General features: G+C 49.5%; 7 protein-coding genes across 7 annotated transcripts; 2 read left to right on the top strand and 5 right to left on the bottom strand.

Moving 5' to 3' along the window:
• Window positions 1-167: 167 nt before the first annotated feature.
• On the bottom strand, window positions 168-1,167 carry BU25DRAFT_406292 (uncharacterized protein). Its single transcript, XM_033705240.1, has one exon. The coding sequence runs from the start codon at window positions 1,152-1,154 to the stop codon at window positions 339-341; it is 816 nt and encodes a 271-aa protein (XP_033567213.1). The 5' UTR covers window positions 1,155-1,167; the 3' UTR covers window positions 168-338.
• A 236-nt stretch (window positions 1,168-1,403) lies between these two features.
• Window positions 1,404-1,872, top strand: BU25DRAFT_406290 (uncharacterized protein). The gene is made up of 3 exons (XM_033705239.1): window positions 1,404-1,611; window positions 1,675-1,736; window positions 1,790-1,872. The coding sequence occupies exons 1-3, from the start codon at window positions 1,520-1,522 to the stop codon at window positions 1,852-1,854; spliced, it is 219 nt and encodes a 72-aa protein (XP_033567212.1). The 5' UTR covers window positions 1,404-1,519; the 3' UTR covers window positions 1,855-1,872.
• Window positions 1,873-3,011: 1,139 nt separating this feature from the next.
• Window positions 3,012-3,937, bottom strand: BU25DRAFT_454154 (uncharacterized protein; the record flags this gene model as incomplete). Its single annotated transcript, XM_033709852.1, has 4 exons — window positions 3,012-3,059; window positions 3,108-3,272; window positions 3,318-3,749; window positions 3,800-3,937. The coding sequence occupies 4 exons, from the start codon at window positions 3,935-3,937 to the stop codon at window positions 3,012-3,014; spliced, it is 783 nt and encodes a 260-aa protein (XP_033567211.1).
• Window positions 3,938-4,035: 98 nt separating this feature from the next.
• Window positions 4,036-4,449, bottom strand: BU25DRAFT_406289 (uncharacterized protein). The gene has a single exon (XM_033705238.1). It carries the CDS (start codon window positions 4,312-4,314, stop codon window positions 4,096-4,098), a length of 219 nt encoding a protein of 72 aa, XP_033567210.1. The 5' UTR covers window positions 4,315-4,449; the 3' UTR covers window positions 4,036-4,095.
• Window positions 4,450-8,163: 3,714 nt separating this feature from the next.
• On the bottom strand, window positions 8,164-9,300 carry BU25DRAFT_417557 (uncharacterized protein; the record flags this gene model as incomplete). Its single annotated transcript, XM_033707815.1, has 4 exons — window positions 8,164-8,200; window positions 8,331-8,789; window positions 9,031-9,201; window positions 9,251-9,300. The coding sequence occupies 4 exons, from the start codon at window positions 9,298-9,300 to the stop codon at window positions 8,164-8,166; spliced, it is 717 nt and encodes a 238-aa protein (XP_033567209.1).
• Window positions 9,301-10,166: 866 nt separating this feature from the next.
• Window positions 10,167-10,906, top strand: BU25DRAFT_471205 (uncharacterized protein; the record flags this gene model as incomplete). Its single annotated transcript, XM_033710811.1, has 1 exon — window positions 10,167-10,906. A coding segment is annotated over one exon (740 nt), but the record flags the coding sequence as incomplete, so codon positions are not given.
• A 952-nt stretch (window positions 10,907-11,858) lies between these two features.
• On the bottom strand, window positions 11,859-15,005 carry BU25DRAFT_436652 (FabD/lysophospholipase-like protein; the record flags this gene model as incomplete). Its single annotated transcript, XM_033708960.1, has 7 exons — window positions 13,978-15,005; window positions 13,367-13,876; window positions 12,997-13,323; window positions 12,893-12,947; window positions 12,817-12,843; window positions 12,005-12,768; window positions 11,859-11,974 (listed from the first exon to the last, which is right to left on the bottom strand). The coding sequence occupies exons 1-7, from the start codon at window positions 14,975-14,977 to the stop codon at window positions 11,859-11,861; spliced, it is 2,799 nt and encodes a 932-aa protein (XP_033567207.1). The 5' UTR covers window positions 14,978-15,005.
• Window positions 15,006-17,223: the final 2,218 nt, after the last annotated feature.

The raw sequence follows: 17,223 nt of genomic DNA, 5'->3' as shown, positions 1-17,223 counted from the left end.
TTCTTACATTGAAGCAGCTTTCACAGCTCAGAGACAAAATCTTAATCAGCCGCCATCATGGTAGCCCTCGTCGGAAGCTGGTACGCTCATGGAGAAAGGGCTGCAGAACGTTCGTGCATCAACTAACTGTCTAAGTTATACATCTGCAAACAAAAGTTGGCAAAGCTCCGAAGTGCAAATCTGTTCCGTTACACCGTGCGTCCCGGCACGCTTGGACGGACTTTACATACATAAAAGTCGTGTCCACAAGTGTGATCATCGTTCATCTACACAATAAGATACTGGTCTCTCGCTCTGAACATCTCCGTACAATCGAACAAGCGTTGCTGCTGAAAGAGTTACGCGCCGGTGAACGAGTTTTTGCTCACAACTTTTGTGATACACCAGAACTTTGGCAAGCTGATGTTCATCGGCATGTTCATGCTTGAGGCGTTGTCCATCTTCAACACCACACCTGCGTCCATATCCGCCGAGCTTCCTGACCTGCGGGGAAAGCGCCATTTCTGCATACTCTTCTCTCCGTACCACAGTCCAACTGACATGCTAGAATCAACATTTGTCCACTCGTAGTATGACTCGTTGAACTCCTCGTGCTTGATTGTGCTAATAACCGTGAGGTCGAGCCAGGCGAAGGGCATAGTACGGTCTTCGGAGAGGTCTTTGCCCATAATGAGCTCGGAGTACCTGGCGTCGATCCCTGACTGCAATGCCTGATTGAAGTTGTCGTTCCTCGCAAATTCATTAAAGTGCTTGTTCTTCTCCTTGACAACGTACTCGAAGTTCTTATCAGACAGGAGCGCGTACTTCCATGACGCAACGCAGCTGACCAAGTTCAGGTCCAAGTACAGCTTTCTCCTCCCAGCGTTCATCAGTCCTGGGTTTCTAACCCAATTCATCATCGTTATTAGGTCGTTGCCCACAAAGGATACCTTGAACCCGTGCGAGAGTATCCATAGCATCCAGCCTTTGTCTGTAAATATTTGCCTCCAGAATTGCATATATCTCCGGGACTGCTTCTTGGTGGTAGGGATATTGAACGCATATAGCAAGGCGCTTAGGTCCAAAGGGGTGAGGAGTTCGAACAGCTGGGCCCCAAAGTCCGGAGTAGCGCACAACATACGCATAGACTGGTACACAAAGGCGCTCCTGGTCATGTTGAGAATGTAAATTCGTCGGTAAATTCTTTGCCAAGTCTGTATCCACGCTTTAAAGTCCTATGCTCTACCCCTTGTATCGCAGGAATTCCGACAAGATGTGATATGATTGGGTACACTCAGGCGAGCTTGGCGCAGTCGGAAGGCCTACCGGTACCGGTACCGATAGTGCGCCGATTGCCGCCCATGTTGAAAACCGTAAACGTAGACCTGCTCAAGAAACTTTTACTAGAACCAGGTTCGTGTTAGATTGAACACTAAGGACGGTTCACAGCATTGCAACGCCTGTGGGTCACTAAAGGCACAGCCTGCATCATTCCTACAGTATAAATAGCTTTCACCATACCTTTGTTAAGGCTGTCGCAATGTGTTGTATCATTTTAAGCTGTTTCTTTATCAGACATCCAGCGAAATCCAAGAAGCGGTCGTCGCCTGCAGGGGACCCACCGCCATACGAGTCAGTCTGCATAATTCTTCCCTAGTTACCTTACGAGACCTAATCCTAACCACTATTCTGCAGGAGTATACACATTCAACCTCGCATAATCAAGTTGAGCAATCAAAAAACTGCTATTTATAATGGTAAGCGGTTTGCATTAAGAGGCAGGAAAGTGATTTTAATTGTTCGTTTGAAGAAGCTCAAGCTGGCAGGAAGGTTGGTCTCCGCGATACCAAAGCCAGCCTTCACGAGAAGCCCTAACCAGGGGGTATTGAGTGGATCACTGCTGGCCGGGGTTGTGGTGATAATCATCATATTAGTAATGTCACCAGTAGCTTTCATGTTTTGTCAAAGTCGCCGACGTCGACGTCGACAGGGAAGATCAAAAACCGATGGTCCTAGGGCTGAGGCACACGAAACGTCTGGAACAGCAGTTTAAGCTTCCTGATTTACTGTAGCGTTCACGAACGGAATCAACCTATAACCTAACTTAGTGGAGTGTCTGTTAATATGGTTGACGTGATGTATCAACAGACAATCATGGGGTTGGCAATCGGAAAAGTCAAACATGCATGGAATAACTAAGCAGTCTACCTATCAACGATTCTCGCACTCATGCATTTGCGCCTCTGCTGTAACACCATCCACTGTTTGTCCCAGCTCCCGCCATCACATCGACGCCTTTGTCCAGTTGACTTGGCTCAGAAGGCCATGGCTCTGGTGTCTATCATATGTCAGCATCTTTTCTAGAGGATATTAGATAGCTCAGACCTTGCGCTCCTGTCTAGGATTGCCATCAAGGGCAGCTGAAGACCTTCTGTTTTCATGCTGCGGCGTCTGGCACGACTCTTTCAAAAGCGCGAGCTCGTAAGAGAGTCTGTTCACCTGGGCCGCAAGCTCAGCAGATCGCATACACTCGCTTGTGAGCTTAGCACGGGTCTGGCTGTGTGTCCATATCTCCCACTCAAGGACCTGGGATAGCTGAAGATATATGTTCGGCTCTGGCTGACTCATGAAGTTGGCTGAGTCTTGCAGGTGCGCAGACCACGTTGGCGAGTAAGCAAGTTCGACTGGCTCTGAAGCGTCGCTACTGGCCGATTGGCAAAAGAGAAGATGAGGCGGCGTAGTAGACATGGCCTGGTTGATGTGAAAGATTGATTTGGTAGACGATGTTTCGCTTGGAATAGGAAGAGGGGACTGGAGATATATAAGTAGCCCACCAGGTGTGTTGATGGAAACTGGAAACTGTTTCCTGTCATCCGAATTTGAGCTTCGAGAAACACACTCCAGCAATCACGAAACATGCACGCAACTTTAGCGCCAGTACGAATCAGCTCTTTGCATTGTGGCAGATTATAGCATTTTAAGTGTACAACAGTCAGTTGAATCTAAATTACGAATGTAAGTTAGCTAGAGCTTTAACATCCAGAACACTCCTCATGACCGTTGTGGGATGAAATCCAGTCCTAAGTGGCTGTCAGCTTCAAGCAAAACAATCTGAGAAAATATCCTACCTCTCTGTTCCTGAAACACTCGTACACCAAAAAAATTTCATCCCGCTTCACTGTGATGTACAACGAAGGGATTGTGGCGAACAAATCGCACTCAAAGCTCTGTGTACCTCCTAAAGGCAGGGACTGCCTTGACTGATCGTGGATTCGAAACGTAGCGTTGGTGACCTATTTTAATCAGCTTGCGGTGAAATCACATTGGGCGCTACACACGTCGTTGCAAGCTTCTTCCATATGCTGCACTATTTCAGGAAACCCCAGAGGTAGCTCAAAAGCATCGTCTTCACCACCACGCTCCACTCCTCTATGGTGACATCGATGTATGCGAAAGCTCGGAGGTTGGAGCTTGGATGGCAATTGAGCCCAGTCGTGCTCTGGCCGGATCTCTGTCCACTCTAAGCTTGAGTACTCCGGTGGATTACCTGGAGGCAAGCCTGAGCTATCTGGTGGATCGATAGACACCGTTGCGGGGAAGTTGACTGTCACCGTACAAGTGGTGTCTACTTCTGAAGGTGTCTGGGGCAGGAGAGTGTAGGCTGTCTCGTCTGATGAATCCTCTTCCTGGGGGTTCGAGTAGTTCATATTGAGGTCGGCATGGATGACACTGGTATCATAGCTCAGAGAGCCTTCCAGTATCATCGATTCCTGCAATTCTACGTCAACACTGTTGCGATGTAAATGTTCGGCCGACTTACTAGCGGTTCCTTGATAGTAGAATCGTAGACTTGGACATCATCCGAACGTCTGATCTCTGCATATACGGTCGCATCGGAGGAATCCGCAAAACGACGAAGCAGAAGGAACAGCAGGTCCTCTTCTTGGAGCGGGCTCATCTCGCCGATGCAGTCCTGAACTTTGTTCAAGAGCTCGTTAAGGTGACAGAACACCTGACTATACTGTATTTCAATGAGCTGTGGTAGCTCACAGGTTGGTGATATGTGATCTGGACCGTACTGCGAGGAGACATTAGAAGTCGTCTGGTTCAAATGCTCTAACCACTGACTGCGCTTGTAAAGTGCGGATCTCTGATGTATTCAAGGTGGTTCTGGAGATCTTTTATACTCGGCTGGCCCTCCTTCAAAGTGGACCGGTACTTAGCATTCTTGATTTTCCAGAGTGGACTCGAAGATGAATGCGCTGAATATGCGGGCGGGGATGGGAAAGAAGGGGAAGAAGGAGAGGAAGGGGAAGAAGAGGAGGAGGTAGCCATTGGTTGAAAGGAATATTGTGAGCAAGGAAGGATGGGCTCAGGTCCTAGTGTGGTGTTGAAGGACGTTTTGCAAGATCAGATAGAAGTGACATAAGGCCGGCTTAGATTATCCCAGCAGCAAATAAAGATGCTGAGGGATAGATCAGACTCGGCAAGCAGTTTGCTGGTGCGGTGCAGCTTTCTGTTATCAGTTTTAGCATCTGCTGACCCACCCAACACGAGATGCCAGGTGGAGGCGCGGGTAACGTGGGCGTGTATTGGTGGCACAGCAGGCGCTTGCAGTTAACAGGATTCTGAATACAGGAGCTTGACCGCTTCGCAGTGGAGGGTTTTGCGCGCCTGCCTCTCGTTCCTGGAGGGATCAAACGCATTCAAGGTGCGGATTTTTTTACCCGCACAGAACGGATACATTTCCCGAAAAACGCATAGGCGAAAACTCAACAATTGGATAAACTAGACAGCGCACGGTAAATTACACGTTCAGAATATACATTGAAAATATGTCACGATTTGTGTACGCGTTGCAGAAGGAGCGGCGCAGGAAGCGGAAGGCAGAGGGAGTCGCAGAGGATATCAGGACTGAGAAGCGTCATTGCCTGCTGAGGGAAGAACGCGGTTCGCTGATCGAGGCATTGCAAGACCACATAATTGTTGACATGTTCAAATGTCGGAGGTGCGTCAGCACCTGCTCACGGAAGGTTGCCAGAAGCTACAAGGATATCCGCAGAGGGGAGATATCCGCAGAGGGGGTTTTCTGTGTAAGGTTATTCAATGAAGCAAGGGCGTTTGGCGCCTCATGACACTCGTCCCATACCTCTGTCGTTGGTGCCCATACCGCTGTGATGTTCAGCCTCATATCATGAGTGCGGCACGTGCGTCCTAGCCACCTAGTCTAGTGGCACAGTGCCTGAGCCACACGTTGATTGGCCAATGGCGTGTTTGTTTCCCAGCTCGTCCATGGAGACGGGGCAGGTCACCGTGAAGGTGAAGGAGGGCAGGTCACCGTGAAGGTGAAGACAACTCTGCAATTACCCTAGACGCTTGCAGCCACCTAAATAACAGAGCTTTGCAGCAGCAAATATTTCCCCCTCTGCACCACAACCACTACGTCTGCGATCGCCAACCGCGCTGCCGAAGCCTGCGTGGAGCTTCAACTCCGGTCGAGGGTACCGCTGTGATCTGAAGCTGTCGCGACCCAGAAACTGTAGCAGACGCGGAGCGAGACCTGCAAGGTTGGTTTGGTGTGAGATTTGTCCACAGTCGCCGCTGGGAAGTATACCTGATCCAATTTGATGAGCTCCGCTGACTACGCGCAGATTCTCGAGGCCACACTTATGACTTCACCGTTGCCACACCTCATTCGCTGGGAAATACACTCGCCCGAGACGACGAGCTTCAGAACTTTCGACTCACACGCCTGCCGCTTTGATCGCACCCGATCTGCGACTGCTGGGAAGTACGCATCGTCCGCCGCGAGATGTCGCTGAGTGCAGGTGTTAGGTTGGGTCATCACCAGACTGCGATTCATGCTGAGTGCCATCGACCACGGCTGACTACACCAGGACAACGTTCGACATCGACACACCATCAACTTGGACACACCTGGGGGCAGCACCAGATGCTACCTGGGTTAACAAAGCACAACAAGTAGCTGGGTGCCTTTGATGGCAGGGCAGTAGCTAGGGTGGTCGACTTCGTCTTCTACTCCGGGCAACGCCCCCATGGGCTTGGATCTCGTGCTTCGGCACATGGTATCATACTTGCATTCCTTATCTTTTGCGGTCTTGTTTGGCTATGTCAACTCTGGTCGGCAGGACCCAGATTCGGAATACTCTGGGTGTTCTCCTTTGGCGCATGCGGCGAGTAGTGCCCCGCGTGTCGTGTCAGATTATACCCAGAACCATTGGAAGGCCTATCGCACAACCCCCACACGTATCAGTTGCTAGTGTCCTGACGAGTTCACTCAGCGACGGCGTTGCCTCTGGCGCGTCCAAGTCATATCTCACGGCTTAAACAACCAGCCCAGGCGCACTGGGTGTTGGACTTTGATCCGCCGGTTAGCCTTAGAGGGGATACGTGTGGGTTCGAGTTGAACCCCGCTCGAGCTTTCAGGTACCGCGATTACCGTTGCTGGATACACCATTGCTTGCTGAGGAGACACCCTCCAGCGTTGGGTACTCTTGGTTTCGGGAGCGGGGATTGAGGCGTCGCTTGTGGGGGCACCTGCGAGAGATGTCGAGACTTGGGCCGGCTGGTGGATCTAGAGTGGAGCTCGAAGCATGTCAGCTGCTCTGTGGTTTCAAGTTGGGACTGATCATCCCTCCCATGTAACCCGGAGAAAGCGGTGGTTCTTGTGAAGCCTTGGTGAAGCCAGAACGCCCATACCTTGTGAGAAACCTGTCTGCGGATGGGGGCGTACCTCAATACGCTGATATGAATGCATGCGCGATGTTGGAAAGACGGTACCTGTCTCTATGGCTAGGCCGCCACTGCGATTGAGGCGCAGTGACATGTTGCACCATGTGTTGGTTCGAAATCCGGGTTGTTGCAAAGCAATCCGTCACTCGTGCGTGCATCTTCGGAGCACTTGTGGGGGGTAGAGTTCGTTACGCGAGGGCAGATGCTAGCAGAGTCGTTCATCCGATACCTGCCAGGCGCTCCATTACTACTCGGGCAGAGTGTGAAATGGTTGGGGGCGATGAGGATAGGCGTGCTGGAGCCTTCCAAGCATATATGCACAAGCTGATTCGACTTTGTTGGCTGCGCTTCAGGAAACCCCTTCCTGCCGCGCGAAGTTCGCTGAATTGGTTGCCAAACCGGTGATCTTCTGGACTATATATACTACTTTTGAAACCTCTGGTCTCCTTCGGGTTTCCAGCGTGCTGTCACGGCGGTCTTTTTAGATCTCGGAGTGATTCCCACACATCTGTTCCTTCGTTATCGAAGGGGACGTCCTGGCTCCTGGCGGGTTAGAACGCAACGCCAAGGCAGGTCTTACACCATCACTTCGGTGATGGTTCAAATACTTCAGGTCTTGACGGAGCTGGAAGCATCGTGTCAAGGAGCCGGGAACGGTTGTGCGGCGGGAGACCTTGTTGGCTGAACATCCTCTGGTGTGAGAGTGCTTGTGGTACTTCGGTATTTCATGAACGCGCTTATAGTCTCGATCCGCTCAAGGTGTATATCATGATCCTTCTGCGATATCAGTAGGGCTTCACCCAAGATGATAACAACCACGCAGGCGATCTCCATTGATGCTAAGCTAAATGCGAAGCGACTTTGGGCTCGCTCGTAAGGCGGATAGGGGAACAAGACCGGGCAGCGGCCTATCGTTGTCATCGGTCTGGGAAAGCAGGGTCCATTGACAAGACTGCCTTGCGCGTCTAGTTGAGGGACTCCTGAGCATATTCAATCTTCCACCACCAATTATCCTTCTGTGTTTGACGGTCGGACGCGCGATCTCCATCGGCAGAGGGCCAGCGATGCGGAGATGGGACGCGATAGATAATTTGCTAGATGCATTAGCTGTATTACTGCAAGCTGCGTTGGTCGCAAACCTTTTGGTTGATGGTGTAAGGTTGAGGTGAGGGGTTGCAGCAAGCTTGACGCATTGGGTACCGTACCGTAAACAAGGCTAAACTGCGCAGACTTTACCACGTTCCCATCACCCACGGAAAGAGATAGTATCGGGGAGCGTGGACAGTACGCAAATAGGAAGGATTGAAGGATTGAGGTTGTATTGAACTATTCTGTGTGTTTAATATTGTGGTATCGGTTGAGACCCTATTACCCTGGTATAGACTGTTCTGGACTAGCACGTTCCAGGGCCAGTATATAGTCGACTTCTCCTCACGTAGCTAGGTGAGGTACGACAGACAGTAGCACTCTAAACCGTGACAGATAGTATTGGTTTGATGCACAGAATACGCGGCCGCTTTGACAAGATTTGCAAGGAAAAAGTCTACAGCTACATCGGTATGTTCTCCAGCTCGACAGACTCGCTCTTTTCGACTTACGAGTCTGGCAGAGTGAGTTCTTCGGGCAACTGAAGTTCCAGGCGATCGTAACAGTGTGTCTCTTGCACTTCGAAGCCCAGATCGCCCCAAAACTTGTTAGGAGCGGTGTCTATTCCTTCCTCCCAACCCATTCCTTCCTCCCAAACCACCAATCCTCTGTTATAGAAGTCTATGCGTAGACCATTCAAGGATATGTATATGTGCTTCGCTCTAAAAATCAACGTCTGCCACTTCGATCTTTGCTGGATTGCTTTGTTTAGGGTTTCTTCTAACCGGGCTTGGTGAGGGGGGCACCGGAACTGAAATTGAATCTCTTCTTGGCATACTGTCGATAAAAGGATTGGCAATATGTCGACAGTATTCATGCCGCAACCATTGGTGTCAACCACGATTGTAATGGTCTTCTTCAAGTCCGTCGGTGAAACGACATCGTTGAAGAACTTCTGCACCTGGGACGGCCTGAGTATGAATTCGTTCCTCATATATAAAGGGTAAAACTCTGCACGCAGTTGCCGAGAAACTTGTGTGAGGCTGCGGAGTGTGCTTCCTTTGCGACGTATGGGGCTGCGGAGTCCGCTTCCTCTGCGACGAATGTTCATTTTGATCGGTGTAGTCTCCAGGCCGAACTCGTATACGGCGTTACGAATGTCTATGAAATTCAATCAGTTGAAGTTTCTTGATGTGGCTCTGCCTTACACACCTGCTGGGAGGTCCAGAAATCGAAACGGTACCATCGGATTGTTCTTGCTTTCTTGTAGTCTTCTGGCCACGGACCGAGTAGTTCTGGGAGATGCCGCTGACATCAACGATGATTCCTCCATCTTCAGGCTTGTCCGTGTAGACAAAGATAAAGCAAAAGAGAGGGGCAGCGCTGATGAGTGTTAGCATATGTAACAGTATTCGGATCCATAAAGACATACGTGTCGAGAGTTTGCGGAGAAGAATTTGGTCCCGTGGGGAGAGAACTCATATGTGCTGGTTGATCCATCACTTCAGACGGCTGGCCGCTTTATATATGCCTACTACAACCCAGTCTGGTCGGCGTTCGGTTCATCTTGTATGCCGTTCTATGGAGCTTGAAACTCTGTCTGATGTCAGTAGCAGTACAAGCCCCACCGGAGTGTCCGCTTTTAGCACTTCCATGCTTGTCAAACCCCGTCGAAGTGGAAACAGGATGGTGCTATTCTCGTCCTCCTATCTTGACGACCAACCGATCTCAACGCATACCACAGCCATGCCGCTGTTGCGTCCAACCGCGCGTCCATCGATGGCGAAGTGCAGCTTGGCTTCATGCGTAGGGAGTTGATGCTGTTATCACTGGCGAGTTGAAGTCGACGGTATGACCCAAATGCCGCCATACGTCCGCAGTCACGTATGCATTCGTGGCACAGTGCATCTCGGCATTATGCGAGAGGACGAGGTGCCGCATCGTCCGCTATCTAAAGCCCACAGCATGACACAGTTGCCGCCGTATGATGACACGATATATCTTAACTTTATGCAAGTGCCTCCTCTCCGCGTTGTGAGCCAATGACCTGTGTGGGACGTCGTCTCTGTCGGGAAAAGCGACGATGATGGCGGTGGCAGAGCATGTCCATGATGCTGGGCGAGACACTCGCCTCCCCTTGACCTTCGCCTCCCTTGACCTTCACCATGGCGGCAAATGTTTCACTCCTATGATTGGTTTCTGCCTCGTGTATGCAAAGAAAGCCTTGGAAACGGGCTGAGCTGATATCATAACGAATCGGATACCTGTTGTGTAGGTGACCGCAGCGCGATTTTTCAACCATAAAAGGCTCGACACCACCCCACCAGGACTGACAACAACTCTACACACTATGGACTACGATATGAATGAACTGCTTGACTTCAGCTTACTGGTCAACTGTGAGATCTGGGGCAGCGACATTTTTCCTGAACACTGGCATGGGATGCCGGTCCTCAATTCTGTGCAGGAGGCACCCAGGTCTGCAGCACAACCGCAGGCCGAAGCCCGCATCACCAGCCCTACTGCCCCGAAGGCACCAACACTGGGCCTATCGCAGGTCAAAGCCCTCGACATCAGCCCTACAGCCCCGAAGGCACCAACACTGGGCCTATCGCAGGTCAAAGCCCTCGACATCAGCCCTACAGCCCCGAAGGCACCATATTACTATGAGCCAATCCAGCCAGACAAAGGGAATGAAATAAGGGGCTCCAGGCGTCAGACTTCAACGGCTGATGACTCTCGAGCTACGACCCGAGAAGCATCGAATTCCATCATTACAGACACAAACGATGGGCAACCCATCGTAATCGATGACACAGAGGACGAAATGTCAGAACCAGAGGCAAAATCAGCGATCGATGGACAAGCTCGCATTATGGCTAAATGTAAGAATGCTCAACCCAGTAAACGCAATTTTCGCAAGAGACAGGAAGTTCAATGGGTGCGGCCGGGGTGCAAAGCCAACTCCATGCTTCCGGTTCTGAAATGCATGGAGGACAAGAACATAGTTAAGGAAACCGGCAGCATCATAGATGATGGCGATACAAGTGATGGTGATTATCGCCCTTCGAAGAAGCGACGGCCATGATACCGTTCAAGATTGTGTATCTCAGAATATAAATATCAGTGTATCAGTTAAGCGCCATTAATTTGTGATTGAATATAATATATCAATCGGTACGTACGAGACTGTTGGAGCCTCCCACTGTGAGGTGAGGTGCAACAGGGCATTACTAAGGAGAGGTCCCAAACCGTGACAGAGTGTTCTGGACTAGCACGTTTCAAGGTCAGTAAATATCGTCTTCTCCTAGCTAGATAGCAACGCAGCGCAGTATTTCATCGACCCGATAGTCCTACTTTATCATTTATTGTAGCTATCAGTGACTTCCATTATCTTTTGAAAATTAAACAATGTTTGCTTTTACCTATACAGGAATTGTATATTAAGACTAGTTCTGGCGCGTCCTCTACAGGTATCTACACTACACAGGGAACTAGAAACAGGACTAAAGCTACCTGTACAGATATGCTCTAGAAACAGGCAATCACACTACGCAGAGAACGAAAAACAGGACTAAAGCTACCTGTACAGGAGGAGGGCAGGCACCGGCATGTTCTAGAAACAGGCAATTCAAACTACACAGAGAACGAAAAACAGGACTAAAGCTACCTGTACAGGAGAAGGGCAGGCGCCGGCGTGTTTTAGAACCGGGAATTTACACTATGCAGAGAACGAAAAACAGGACTAAAGCTACCTGTACAGGAGAAGGGCAGGCACCGGCGTGTTCTAGAAACAGGAAATCACACTATGCAGAGAACAAGTTACCTGTACAGGAAGAGAGCATGCACCGGCATGTTTGCAGGGAACAAGAAACAGAATTCAGATACTAGTAAAAAGAGATTGAAACCAGCAGGCATGTTCCAGTCATGTGTAGATCGACTATTCATACCTACATCGGGTGAGCTTCAGCTGAATACAATCTGATTACTCAGCTGACTGCGAAGACGTGGTAACTTTGCAAGGACACGATGCTATTAGACTACGTGCTGTATACGCTAGAGCAAGTTCGCTTTGGATTACATCGGCCTCCTTGATTACTCCTGCTCCGCTTCCTCGGTATTGCAGGTAGCGGCTTCTCATTCAGAGAATGGTCGACTGTTCCAAAAACGCTATCAAGCCTTTGACTTTTTATCAGGTGCTGAACAGTTGTAGGAAACCCGCTTATAGATTGTGAAGTGCTTGTGATTCCTCGAATTGACATCGAGATGAGCTCATCTTCGAGCTTGACTTGGAAACAAACCCGTCTCTTAAATGGTGGCAGACTCCTTGGTATGTGCTCAACACATCTGACGGGATTTCCTTGGATATAAAACCACGATGATTTGTCTTGTAGCTGTTTGTACAGATAACGGAGGCCGTCAGCTCGCAAGTCAGCCCGGCAGTAGATATGACCGGAGCACTGAAATTCGCCGGCTTCCAGATTCGGAGGTCCATCTAGCTCAAAGTAAAACAGGGAGGCGATGATCGCGTCAAAAATAGCAGTCATTCTACCTTCTTCCAGTTCTATCATTCTAGTGACACGCTCTTTCATCTCTGGGATCTTGAGTGCATCGTCTAAGCTAGGCTCAGGCCCAGAAAATTGGATGTTGAGGCGATGATAGCGTGGTCGAGACTTTGGGGGAACGGAATTAATGAATCGGTCGTAACCCTTCTGACCATTCAACCCATGCTTCCAACAGTTTAACAAACGAAGTAGAAATCGAGAAGTGGAGCTAATGCCCTCTTCTGACGAAGTTCCGGTGCCAAGAGAGAGCGCAAAATCTGGGTCATCGGGTTTAGAGGGCCACACAAATCTTGTTTCCCATTGCGCCATATCTGACGGGCAGTTGTGGTGCAAACCTCCGTCCTGGTATGTCCCTAGTTTACCCACCGCCTGGGGCTTGAAAAACCTATTACGCAGTCAGTCAAATTCCACTAACCGGAATTGGGATATAGACCACGGAGCTGCTGATGTACAGCATGCCCTGTTAGATGTTAGCACAGAGACGGACGGCACTCAATCTCATTACTAACGCTTCTCCAATGCTAATATCGTCACGAGCTTTCTCAGCACGGGCAATGTCATAGCCTAGATTAGTTAAGTGAACGAATTCTAATAGTGGGTAATGAACACTGACCTGAGCCCTTGGGTCGTTTACCAGCATTGTAGTTTGTGAAAAGCCATGGCGAGGAATCTTTGACAGCGGTGGTAGTGACGGCCACTTTGGTGTCGTTCCGCAAGGGGTTGAACATCTGCAGCGGAGAGTTGAGTGCCTTTTGGAAAGCCCCTTGAATTGCCGCAAGACTGTATTGGCCATCTTGCACGTAGGCCACGAGGAGTCGCAGAACCTTAGAGATAAAGGTTGCCCTTTTGCCGAAAGTTTTTTCTGCAACCTCCTCGAAACGTTTCATAGATTCAGAAGCACTCCATCGTAGAAGAAACAGGCCAATAACGACAAGGCCACCTGCTATGTCAGCAACATTACGAATCCGGAACTTGAAACGCACCAGCCGAAGTCCCGCAAACTATGTCGAAGTAATCTTGTACTGGAAGTCCGAATGGCGCGAGTGAGGTATTGATGTGTTGAAGGAACATTAATGGTATAATGCCTTTGACGCCGCCACCGTCAACACTAAGTCTTCGGATACCAGCAGTGGGTGGAACGAAGCGGAACACTGCATTCTGATAGTTTACACCACACAACACACATTCAGACAGCTCATACGAATTTTTCTCAGTCCTGGAGCGGGTTCCAAAGATTCTAACACATGAATCGGATAGAGCGTGGCCACACGCAAGAACTTTCTCAGGCATCCGCATAAAACAACAGAAACACGATCGATGACTCTTTAGATCAGCCAGATGCGGATGGTGCTTCCTCAGAGTCTGGCGATGCATTTCCGCCGCAGGCAAGGCCAAGTCGATGCGTTGCGCGAAAACAGCTCTGAATTCATTAAGGACGGCCGTCAAGAATTGATCTTGAATCTGCTTATTCGCAGTGTATGAGGATATAGCAGCTTGACAGGGTTCGAAGTACAGCTCCTTGAAAAGATAGTCTGGCGCGAAATCTGTTGCTGTCAGCGAAGCTCCTGCTGCAAGGCTCAGGCTCGAGACCCACCATGAGCGCCAGGAGGATAGCTGGCTAGCATGAGCGCGGACGCGATCAAAGGAGCTACAAAATGCCAGAGCCATGCTTGCGACGGTATCTGCTCCAGAAAATCAGTGAGGCAGTGCTCCAACAGATCCGTTGAGAAGCCGCAAGGTCGTGATGCGCGTGCAAGGTAAAGAGTCTGCTTTCCAGGATCGCTGCACACAAGATGCAAAACTTGCTTCGACAAGTCCAAGAAATGACGAAAACTGAATTGCGTATGAGCTGACTCTCGCTCTTGCATTGATGCTTTTGACATTGCAAAAAGACGGGTTTTCAATGCTTTCGCTTGCGCAGCGTTGGATTTGGCAGATTGCAAAGCAACCACTTCAAGCCCGGCAAAGTGGCGACTAATCTCGCGCTGAGCCAAGACTGGACCGCTACGCTTCAGAGCTTTCCTGACCAGCCTATTCACATTGTGTGTAGCGATGCTCTCGTCGAAAGTATCTGAGGACGTTTGCAAAACCAACAGAACGCGGGGTAGTGTCGGTGAATCGGACACTCTCGGAGCATTGATCTGTTCGGCCAACCATTCCGCAACAGCCGTTAGACCGCCCAAATCATTCACGAAGCAGCAAATGACGCTGGAGAAAGTCGAGAAGACCTTCGCACATAGCATCGCATTGTAGTTGTTCCATTCAGTGAGTAGCGTCCATGACGTCTTCTTACCATCTGTTTGTGAGTCGTCAAATACCGGCGGCCGCAGGCTTTGCACACCAGAATCAATGATGACAAGCGGGGTGCGATCGGCGCATAATTTTGGTGAGTATCGAAGGTAGACATCCCTGTGCACAGGCAAGGAGCTAGTGCATCCAAGGAGTTTGTTAAGCAGTACGGTCTTTGACCTTTTCCCTACAAGAACAACATATGATGGCTTACTGTCTTGCGAAATTGCGTCACAAGATCCGACAACCGGTTCATGTAAGGTCAAAGTTTTCTTGCGAAGAGTTATCCAAGGAAAGGTGTCCATTGTGCGTATGTGGGATACGAACGGAAATAGGCAAGCTCTTAAGTTGCGGGCTCGAATGTTCGAATCCCATTTACAGAAACCGGGTACTTGTAACCAACGCATTATACGGAGAACAGATAAGCGAGGACGGTAGTTTGATGCAAGTCTACTCCTCTGGCGCGTCTGTAAGTGAAGCTTCTTGCGCAATCGTATCGCTTTCCTCCTCATGTCTGACCGCGTGGGCGTTGACAACGAGCTAGCAACGCTCAGAGCCAGTTGCTATCGAGGTGTTGTCAAAGTTGCTCTAGATGGCTTAGACTTTAATCACCCACTGGCACTTAGCAAGCATAGAGAACTCTCCGAACAGAACGTTCAACGTCTTGAGCGCATCTTTGAACGAAATGGATGTCTACGATTACAGGAAGAGAACGTCATAAATGCGATTGTCCACGACGAAGAACTACCCTCCCTTCTATCTTCCAGCGCTCAGACGGCGGAGCAGCTTCGCCAGATTGTATGGGCACGCGATGCTCCGGCATTGGATTTGGGGCATCTCAGATGTCTTTCAGGCTTACACCGCGTCGAAGCAGCGAAGCGACATCTGAATGAGAATGACAAGTGGTGGATTGTAAGACTGTTTTCTGCCGGCATGACGTCCTCTACTCGCCCCTTTTCCTTGCTAACGCAATTATAAGACACCCCAGAATCGTATTTGACTCGAATCGTCGAATCGTTCTCGAACGAACAGAAGCCTTCAGATGGAGAGATATTCAGAAAAATAAGACTATACCATAGGCAGAAAGATGACGAGGCTGAGAATCGGTGGTGGGCTTGTCTTGACAAGTCCAAATTGAGGGATCTGCGCCAGGTCCTGAGAAAGAAAGAGCTAGCTGCAGCATTTGACGCATTGATAGATATGCCAGGTCTGTGGGCTAAAGTACAACTTGGGGCTCTTCAGCGCTTGTTGGCTTTGAAATGCGATGAGGTAAGGATTTCTCTCGAGAAACACAAGACACTGACGCTCCCAGGAAATGATTGCTTATCTACACCATGTTGCAGCAGCTTGGAATGGCATCCTGCAATGTGGCAGTGAAGCATTTGCACCTTCAATTGTAGATTCTGCCACAGTCGGGAAGTTGGAATCACTTGCTCCAAAACACTCAGCAATCGATCGAGATATGGTCCTTGCTATGATGCAACAGCGAGAGCTGTTCTCATCTCAGCACGATGAAAACCTAAGACGGACGCTAGCGACAAATATTTGCGACCACCAAGGCCTCATTCCTTCTCTCTGGACTTTCTTTGAAACACTAAAATATCTCGAACCGATTTGTGAGGCACTCAGAAAACTCATTGGGGTTAAGGTCAAGCGAACGATCCGAGAAAGTTTACAGGGGTTCTATTTTGCTCCTGCTAAGACCGTTGTACAAGTTTCGAGGTCTAAAGACATGGAGCTCACGCCCAACTTGAGTAAAGAACAAGCTGCGTTCGTATCGTATGTGGAGCTGTGGGCATTCTGTGCTCGTCACTTCGATGGTTTGACTGCGTTCACGCCTAGAATGGAGTGCAAAGGAACTAAGCCCTTGGTAAGAGGCCCAAACCCTGTTGTGTGGCAATGCTTTGCAAAATTCGCTATATCACGAGGATTCATAACACCTCGGGCCAAGGAACTTTTACAGGACAACTCTAGTTCCCAGCTCGCTCTAGATTACCTCCACAAGGCAAATCCTTTGACAGCCGATTTCAGTAATGCACTGGTAGAGAAAGTGGTTGCTGCTAGTCGCCCGGAAGCTAACGTAGATGATGATGATGATGATGATGATGATGACCATGGGACTCATGACGACTTCATTAAGGTGGAAAGGCGGAGCGGGCGCCCATACGAGCTAGACCATGTCAGAGACAAGAAGAATCTATACTTTGCGCATCTGTATATCAGTCAGACATGGGGCAGCATCAACCTCAGTCTAGTGCGGCAAGACTTATTTCTATGCATATTCGGCCGCCTTCAATTGGAGGTTAGTTCTTTCTTGAAGACTTGGAGTACTTCTAATGAGACATAGACTACTGATATTGGCCCTCTTTTCCGGAACCATCAAAATAATGAAACTCAAAGAGATATGGAAGTTGATAGCACTGGCTTTCAGGAGGATACCTGTCCATCGAACGACACTACACGTCTCTATGAAAAACTTCAACACGACTACGAAGCACAGCAACGTACTCTTCAAGAAGTGTTAGAATCTAGAGCCACTTTACAACAAGAG

Source organism: Macroventuria anomochaeta, assembly GCF_010093625.1.
Source record: "Macroventuria anomochaeta strain CBS 525.71 unplaced genomic scaffold BU25scaffold_2, whole genome shotgun sequence".
NCBI classification, from domain to species: domain Eukaryota; kingdom Fungi; phylum Ascomycota; class Dothideomycetes; order Pleosporales; family Didymellaceae; genus Macroventuria; species Macroventuria anomochaeta.
The sequence above is the reverse complement of the archived record's forward strand: the minus strand, read 5'-3'. Positions and strand labels throughout refer to the sequence as shown.

What these genes read in the sequence shown, in the direction of transcription:
- BU25DRAFT_406292 (XM_033705240.1), bottom strand. Translation starts at nt 1,154, where the DNA reads ATGACCAGGAGCGCCTTTGTGTACCAGTCTATGCGTATGTTGTGCGCT.
- BU25DRAFT_406290 (XM_033705239.1), top strand. Translation starts at nt 1,520, where the DNA reads ATGTGTTGTATCATTTTAAGCTGTTTCTTTATCAGACATCCAGCGAAA. An exon ending in GGGGACCCACCGCCATACGA is followed by an intron (nt 1,612 to 1,674) that starts GTCAGTCTGCAT and finishes ACTATTCTGCAG; the next exon opens with GAGTATACACATTCAACCTC. An exon ending in AAAAACTGCTATTTATAATG is followed by an intron (nt 1,737 to 1,789) that starts GTAAGCGGTTTG and finishes GTTCGTTTGAAG; the next exon opens with AAGCTCAAGCTGGCAGGAAG.
- BU25DRAFT_406289 (XM_033705238.1), bottom strand. Translation starts at nt 4,314, where the DNA reads ATGGCTACCTCCTCCTCTTCTTCCCCTTCCTCTCCTTCTTCCCCTTCT.